Source organism: Coffea eugenioides, chromosome 1 (genome assembly GCF_003713205.1).
Source record: "Coffea eugenioides isolate CCC68of chromosome 1, Ceug_1.0, whole genome shotgun sequence".
Lineage (NCBI taxonomy): Eukaryota > Viridiplantae > Streptophyta > Magnoliopsida > Gentianales > Rubiaceae > Coffea > Coffea eugenioides.
This window is the reverse complement of record NC_040035.1, coordinates 14,662,570-14,670,731: the sequence shown is the minus strand read 5'-3', so window position 1 is coordinate 14,670,731 and position 8,162 is coordinate 14,662,570. Positions and strand designations below refer to the sequence as shown.

The window sequence follows — 8,162 nt, the reverse complement described above, 5'->3', positions numbered from 1 at the left end:
CCAAACTCATTTCACCGTGGCAGACTAGATTTGTTCCTACGAGGGGTATTATGGATAATATTCTGTTGGCTCAAGAACTGATGTTGGATCTGGATAGGAAACTCACTCACCCGAATTTGGTTATCAAGCTCGACATGGAGAAAGCATATGACAGAGTGGAATTGCCTTTCCTCCTTTTCATGCTTCGGAGTTTTGGATTCTCAGAGGTCTCAGTTGATCTCCTCTTCAGGATCCTCTCCAACTCGTGGTTCTCGGTTCTGGTGAATGGCCAACCCACAGGTTTCTTTAAGTCTAGTAGGGGAGTGCGTCAGGGGGACCTGTTGTCACCTGCGCTCTTTTTGTTCGTGGCTGAGTTTCTGGGGAAGGTCTTCAGCAGCTCGGGCTCAATCGTACGGACAGAGGCTATGTGTCTGTCGACGGCACCGTACCCTATTTGGCATTTGCTGATGATATGATCATCTTCACTCGATACTCGGAACCATGCCTGACAGCCCTCCATGATTTTCTCCTTCTCTATCAAGAGCATTCTGGGCAAAAGGTCAATGTGGGAAAGAGTGCTCTCCTCACGCCATCCCATGTATCTGAGGACTAGATCAGGTTGGTGGGGAAGATAATGGGTTTCCACAGGCAGTCTCTTCCAATCAAATATCTTGGGGTTCCCCTAATCCGTAGAAGGATGGGTGCAACAATTTTCGATCCTCTCCTGGAAAAGCTGCGGGCAAGACTCTTCCATTGGAGCTCTAAGCTACTGAGCACGGGGGGTAAGATTGTCCTTATTCGCCATGTGCTTGGCTCGATTCCTCTTTTTATGTTGCAAGCAGTTAACCCTCCCAAATCCGTTTTGGCTGCCCTAAGTAGGATCTGCAACTCGTTCCTATGGGCTTTAAGTATTGAGTCGAAGAGGTTACACTGGGCAGTGTGGGAAAAGCTCTCCTTTCCGGTTCAAGAAGGGTGTCTAGGGTTTCGCTCCTTTGAAGACTCGGTGAAGGCTTTGGCCTGCAAGTCGTGGTGGCGGTTAAGAAAGAAGGACTCGATTTGGGCAGGCTATATGCACAGTAAATACATTAAGCACTCGCACCCGTCGATCGCTGCAGTGGATCACCTCCGGCGTCATGGCGACGTCTACTGGCGGTTCGAGATTTTGCGGAGTCACGGATATAGTGGTGCTTGGGGAAGGGGCTAGTCAACTTTTAGTATGACATCTGGTGTGGCGACCTGCCTTTGGCACAAGTGGTGGGTGTGACCAACCCCCTTCATTCTATGGTGGCGGAGTTCTATACGGCTAACGGCTGGAATGTCACATGGCTGAGGGAGTGGGTTCCCGAGCCTGTGGTACAGCGGATCACTAGCATTCATTTCTCCCCTGATCACGACGATGCCATGGTTTGGGTACCTTCCACCAACGGGGGATTTCTCCGTAGCCTCTGCGTGGGAGGAGATTCGCCAAAGGCATCATGCATCTGTGATTGATCGCTATGTATGGGGTTCGATTGTGCCCTTACGAGTTTTCTTTTTTGCATGGCATCTGCTGCGCCGCTGGCTCCCCTTAGACAGGGTTTTGCAGAGTAGGGGGTAACATTATGTTCTAGGTGTAGCTGTTGTCAGTAGGCTCAGGAATCTGTCAATCATCTTTTCCTACACGGCACTGTGGCTAGGGCTGTGTGGGAATATTTCTTCAAAGTGTTCGGACTACTCCCGTTTAATGCACACAATGTTGCCATTATGCTGTCCCACTGGTTCTTCTCTCACTCCAAAGTTTCAGCAACACATGTGCGGGTTCTTGTCCCTTTGTTAGTTCTCTGGTTCATTTGGAAGAGCAGAAACTTGGCAAGATTCGAAGCAGGTTTGGTCACTCCGGCTCACGTGATTTCCCAGATCGAGGACTTTTTGTGCCACTTGATATGGCCCATAAGCGGCCCATATTTCGTATCAGTTCAAGAGGAGGGGAATGATATGATCCGGAGCCCCCCACTCTAGTCCACGAAGATCTCATATGCAAAAGTTATTCAAGTTTCAAGTTGTGTCGTTCATTTGGGCTTGTTGAGCAAGGGCTTATTTGTCATTTATTTGCTGTTTTGGTTATTTATTTTAGTTTAATAAATTCGGCCAAACTACCCTTATTTTGGCCGAACATTAGATAGGGTTTTATTTACTTAATAAATTCGGCCAAGTTGTCCTAGTCTAGCCCAATTATTAGTCCTTAAATTTAGGGTTTAGATTGAATCCAATTCACTTTAGGGTTCTAGTTCAAGTGAATTCAATTCACTTTAGGTTTTCAAGTTGTATGGCTATATATAGCCAAGGCAAGGGACTTTCAAAATGAGGTTTTTGCATTAATAAAAATCATGAGTTTTTTTCACTTTCTCTTTCCAAGAGAGCTTCTTTGAATATTTGAGAATCTTTCTCAAGTTATTCAAGTGAACTTATCAATCAAGTAATTCCTTGGTTGTGGCGTTCCTCTACCTATAGTTTGGTTCGCTAATTCGTTAAGTAATGGGTTGAGATAATATCAATATTGTTCGCTACTTCGGGGATTAGATTGGGTCAAATTTCCGCTGCTCAAACCATCGGTGATTGGTTGTCTAGATTGTGTGCAATTGTATATCACATCAACAGCCAAGGTACCGCATCGGAAACGCTCGCTTCTGGAAGCCTAGAATCTGACCAATCGCTGCAGTCTTCTGTGGCTTAAACTTGGGATGAGTTTAAAAACAGCTTTTTTGGGAATTTATCCGCTGTCCCGATGCCACACTGTACTCGTCCAGGACCTTTTTAACCCGATTAAGAGAGGATCTCCCTCTACTGGAAAAGATGATCTCGTCATCGGCGTACGCCAAGTGCGTCACGACAGGGCACCGGGTAGGGACCTTAAAAGGGGTAAAATGCCGCTGAGTGGCCAAAGGATTCAGGGCTCACGATAACACGTCTACACCAATAACAAATAAGGCCGGCGAAATGAGGTCCCCCTGCCGGAGCCCCCGGGACTACTTGAAAAAGCCTCGTGGAGCGCCATTCACTAAGATCGAGAACCAGACATTGGAAACCAGGCGCCATATCATGTGATACGAACTCGATTCTCCAAGGACCACTCGAGAAGAAATCGAATCGATCAGGCAGCGGAAGGATCTATCTTGATCAGATTATGGGTACAAAAGACGGATTCTAAACCAATCAAGGACAACTCGAGATTGTTTAGAACGGTAGAATGGCACCACAATTCAACATGGTCTTGAATTGATAAGGCAAAACTTGAACAAAGGAGATTCGACTCACTTTGTATCAAGGGACGCTCCCCAAGGAACAGGAGAAAACTCTCAAATTTTATTCATAACTGTCTTCCCTGAAAATATCATAAACTTGGCTATTTATAGCCTTACAAGACTCAAAACCCTAATCTAAATTGGAAACAATACAAGTTTCCTTATTTGACTTGACTTCTAAACTTGACACAACTTCCAAAATAAATTTGGAAGCAATTAACTACTTTTCTAAAACTCTAATTCAACTAGAATAGGAAACTAACTCAAATAGGCTTAACTATGGTCAACATGACCTTAGCCTTTATTATTCCTTAATTCAAACAACTTACTTAACTCTCAATTTAACTCTAATTAACAACTAACATTGCTGAAAACTCAATTAAATAAATGATAACAAGAAATAAGCATGACACGGGGTTGGATCTTCAATGATTCTCGAGCCCGATAGCACCATCAACCATCATTGGAATGTGAAGACTTGTAAAATGAATTTTCTTGGACTTGAAAGGAATCCAAATCTTTATGTTCTCATCATCATGTCTATCCAGTTCTCACAAAACCCAAAGCGGCGAAGCACCTGTGGAAGTAATGGCCATGAGACTCGATCATATGCTTTCATCATGTCTAACTTAATCACCACGTTCCCGCCCCGATTGGACTTCCTGATACCCGTTAACAACTCCTGAGCCAGTAGAAAGTTATATGCAATCTGTCTCCCTTTCACAAACCCGCTCTGCTGCGGGGATATGAACCGAGGCAGTACCTTAGCCAAGCTCTCCGAGAGCAGCTTTGAAACAATTTTGTTCGTGAAATTGCAGAGGCTGATGGGCCGAAACTGAGTAAAGTCCTGAGGGTGATCCACCTTAGGTAGCAGCACAATTGTGGTAGCCGTGATACACCTAGGGAGCTCCGCCCCGCAGAAGAAGCTCTCTACCGCCCTGTACACATCCGTGGCTAGCACCTCCCATGCGAAGGTGAAGAATTTCCCTGTGAATCCATCCGGGCCCTCTGTACTTTCCTCATCAAGTGTAAAAACTATGCCCTTAACCTCTTCTATCGATGGCATTGCCATTAACATCGAGTTATCCTGAGCCGTGACTAAATTCGGAAAGGTCTCCATGATGTCCTGGGGCGCCGAACCCCCCTCTACAGTGAAAAGCTCCTGGAAAAAGTTTATAACGGCCTCCCCAATCTGTGACTCCTCTTCGATCCACTTTCCGTCTGTCTTCCTCACCCGATGAATCACTGCCCAATGCCTCCTTTCTACAACTAATGAGTGAAAGAATTTAGAGTTCCTGTCCCCCTCCCGAAGCCACTTTACCCGTGCTTTCTGCCTCCAAAAATCATCCTCAATTGTAAGGGCATGCTGCAGACGCGCCCGGGGATGATGTGACTCACATCGCAGGTGATTCATCGGATCTAGATTGTACTTCATCTCCGCCTCCACCACCTCGCGTTCTGCTCTCCGAGCCCCCTAAAAAATATCTCCAAAGGAGAGCTTAGACCATTGCTTGAAAGCCTGTTTAACACCCTGTAACTTCATTGCCAATATCTGCATGAGAGGTCCGCTAACGGGCTGTGCCCAACAAGCCTGAACCACCCCCAAGAAATCCTTATGTGTGGTCCAGACATTCAAAAAGCGGCAGACGCGAAACCACAGACAACAACAACAGAGCATGATCCGACGGATCCCGCCCCAGATGTTGAACCATGACCTGGTGCTACATCTCCAAGGCTAACCCGTTCACCAGCAATCTATTTAGGCGCTTCCATATCTGGGCTGCACCCGAGAGGTTATTACACAAGGTAAACTTTGACCTAGAGAAACCTGCATCTCCTACCCCTGCTGCCGACATAAACTGCAAGAAACCCAGCCCTTCCGAGGGTCTAAAAGGCAACCCACTCCTTTTTTCCCCTTCATTGATAGCCACATTAAAATCCCCACAAAATACCATAGAGACGACACAGGTTTATCCCGTAATAACTCACCCCACGACCCTCCCTTTCCTGAGTCGTACACTTCGCATGAATGCAAGACAAATTAATGGGAACAGGAAATAACTGAGATTGAACTTGGATCGTTAAATATTGAGCCGACTCCCCGATACAGTGACAATGAAACATCGACCGATAAAACACCCAAACGGAACCCCATTGGTTAGTGATGCAACAGTCCATCCCCAATTTCAAGCGAATAACAATAAGATTCTCTAGACCCGTTTTGGGTTCTACAGCGACTACCAATTGGAGCGAATGCAATTTAATAAGTTTCTTCAATCTCTTTAGGTTAGGAGCTCGAGCCACTCCCCTTATATTCCAGAAAAGCCACTTAATCATGGGATAAAACAGAGAAAGCATTTTTTGACATATTAACCATAGATCTTAGAGTTCTATCAAAGGGAAACCAGCACGAAGACCCTGTACCTTTACTTCCGAGAGCTTCCCCAGTCCCACATGCTCCTGTGCGTGGCCGCCAGACAACACCACTGACTCTAAATGCAATGCTTCCAACGGCGAGAACTCCCCACGAGGCTGTACCCTTTGGTCTCTTCCCCCTTGGAGATAAGCTACTCGCCCTATGTTGCACCTCCCGTATCTTCTCTACCATAATCACCTCCTGCCACGCCTCTGCTTGCACCCTAGCCTCCCCTGCCCGCCCATTACCCATCAAGTCGCCGTACCCCCCACAGGCTCCTGGCCATGCACTCCTCTCCCCACTGATCGACACCTCCACCATGTCCCCTGCTTGCTTGGCAACCGCAACCTGCTCCCCCGCCGCCAATACTGGAAGCTTGGCCTGCTTCTGCCCAGCCCCAGCGACCAGTTGGCGCGGCACCTGCAGCACCTGCTCCACCGCCCTTGTCGCGGCAACAACTTCGGCGTTGCCCCCAGCAGTGGGCCTAAGCCCTCATTGCCCATTACGTGGCCTCATGGGTCGACACTCACCCCCGCCCGTACTCTCCGACGCCAACAGATTCAGCGCACCATGGGGGTCGACAGATGGTGGTGAAATAGAAACCCACCTGCTTACCTGGTGGTACCAACCCTTGCGACTGACTCTCCACTCCATGGTCGCCAAGGTCCTCCAACGTTGCCTCCATACCAAGGTCCTCCAGCGCTACCTCCACGCTCCCCAGCTTTTCTCCAGGCCATGCGAGCACCAAGCCCAGTCGTGGTGTCCTCCTTCTGCTTATACCGCTGCATTGTCCTCTCCACCTGCGGATGGCCCATCTTTTCAGAATGTGCAACAGAATTCTTGAGCCGGCATTCTTCCACATTGTGTCCCTAGTGTAGGCAAAAATAGCAGTATTTTGGGAGGTTTCCGGCACCAAAGCCTGCCAGAAACCCAGTCTATCCCCTACTGAAATCTACACCCTTTCTGAGAGCTCCCTTAGCAGGTCCACTTCAACGAAAACCCTTGCTACGCTTGGCTGCGAACCCACAGCTGTAGCAGTATCCACGCAGAGCGGACGACCCAGGCATGCAACAATGGAGAAGAGACATTCTTTGTGGAAGAGATGTATCAGAAGCTTGGGCAGGGAGAACCAAACTAGCACCGCTGAAGATTCTCTGTCCACGTGAAAATTCATGGGAACATCCTGAACATATCGGATATTACGCGACCAAATATGATAGAAATCTGCCTTGTTTGTTAACCTAATGAGAATATGCTGACGATCCAGCAAACCCAGCAAGAAACCATCCTTCAAGTCCAGCACACGAAAGAATTTTCGCAGGTACTCCATAACTGGATGACCCCTAGAGAATTTCCCCACCAATGCAAACTGGAAGGGGACAGCGACCCGTTCGATATCTTCCACGGAGAAACACACTGCTGGCTCCCCTCTATGAGTGGATGCAACTGCCTGCACCCTTGTTTCCCCAGCGGCAGGGGACAAAAGAGAAGCGAAAGATTTAGACTAAAACCCCTGGGTCTGCTTTGCCGAGACTACCTCCGCAAACGAACGAGGGGCAGCCTTTACGTCTACAGTAGGGGGAACCCCCTCCCCCAAAGTAGAGGAGGGACATGCGGCCATGTGGGCACGGCAGCCCTAGATCAAATAGGAAGAGTAACGGCGGCGCCATCCCTCAAAACCCTAGGAAGAGTCCTAAGTGTCCTGTTGTAGTTGAACTTACTCTCACGGAAAATATACCTTGACAATGAATTAAAATATATTTGTACCTTGCAATTTAATATATATCTTGTAAACAAAGCATAAAAAGGATTACGCGTATGCATACATTCATACACAAATTGTTAATTATACAAAAATTTGACTTCATAACAAATAAAATACTTTTCTCAACTCGGCCTAGTAAAACCTAAAATAACAATTAATTTTAATGTGAACACGTTGATACTCTATAATACAAGATAACTTTATACCCATATTTTGCACAATGTAATGAGATTTTTTCGATAAATCACAGTTTATTTATTTATATGTAGTATTACTTAGTAAAGGGTATCATTACAACATTTTTAATTCATTCATGTCATAGCCGAATTTCTATAAATAATACCGAAATAAGAAATCATGACAATTTTGGTGTTTTGGACAAATTAGTTTTGTAGTAAAGGTCGCCGCAGTGTTGAGTGAAATTAAATTTATTTTAGATTTTTTTTAAGTCTTACAGTAATTTAAACGAATAATAATTTTTTGAAAAAAAATATTGTCATGACTAAACTAGATGCAGCTGAATTTGTGCACCGTCAATCAACTATTGATCAACGGTGTGAAATTAAAAAAAAAAATTTGCGATGACTACTTAGCCGCATCCAACGCATCCATATTTGGATGCGGCAGAATTTCAACACCATTGATTAATAGTTGATCAACTGTACGAAGAAATTTTTTTTTTTAAAAAAATCTAGAGCCGCATGCGACGTTCGATGTAGCC

At 46.1% G+C, this 8,162-nt stretch overlaps 1 protein-coding gene across 1 annotated transcript; it reads left to right on the top strand.

Annotated features, from left to right (window-relative positions):
- Positions 1–613: 613 nt before the first annotated feature.
- On the top strand, positions 614–1,183 carry LOC113768348. The gene has a single exon (XM_027312671.1). The coding sequence runs from the start codon at positions 614–616 to the stop codon at positions 1,181–1,183; it is 570 nt and encodes a 189-aa protein (XP_027168472.1).
- Positions 1,184–8,162: the final 6,979 nt, after the last annotated feature.

What these genes read in the sequence shown, in the direction of transcription:
- LOC113768348 (XM_027312671.1), top strand. Translation starts at nt 614, where the DNA reads ATGGGTTTCCACAGGCAGTCTCTTCCAATCAAATATCTTGGGGTTCCC.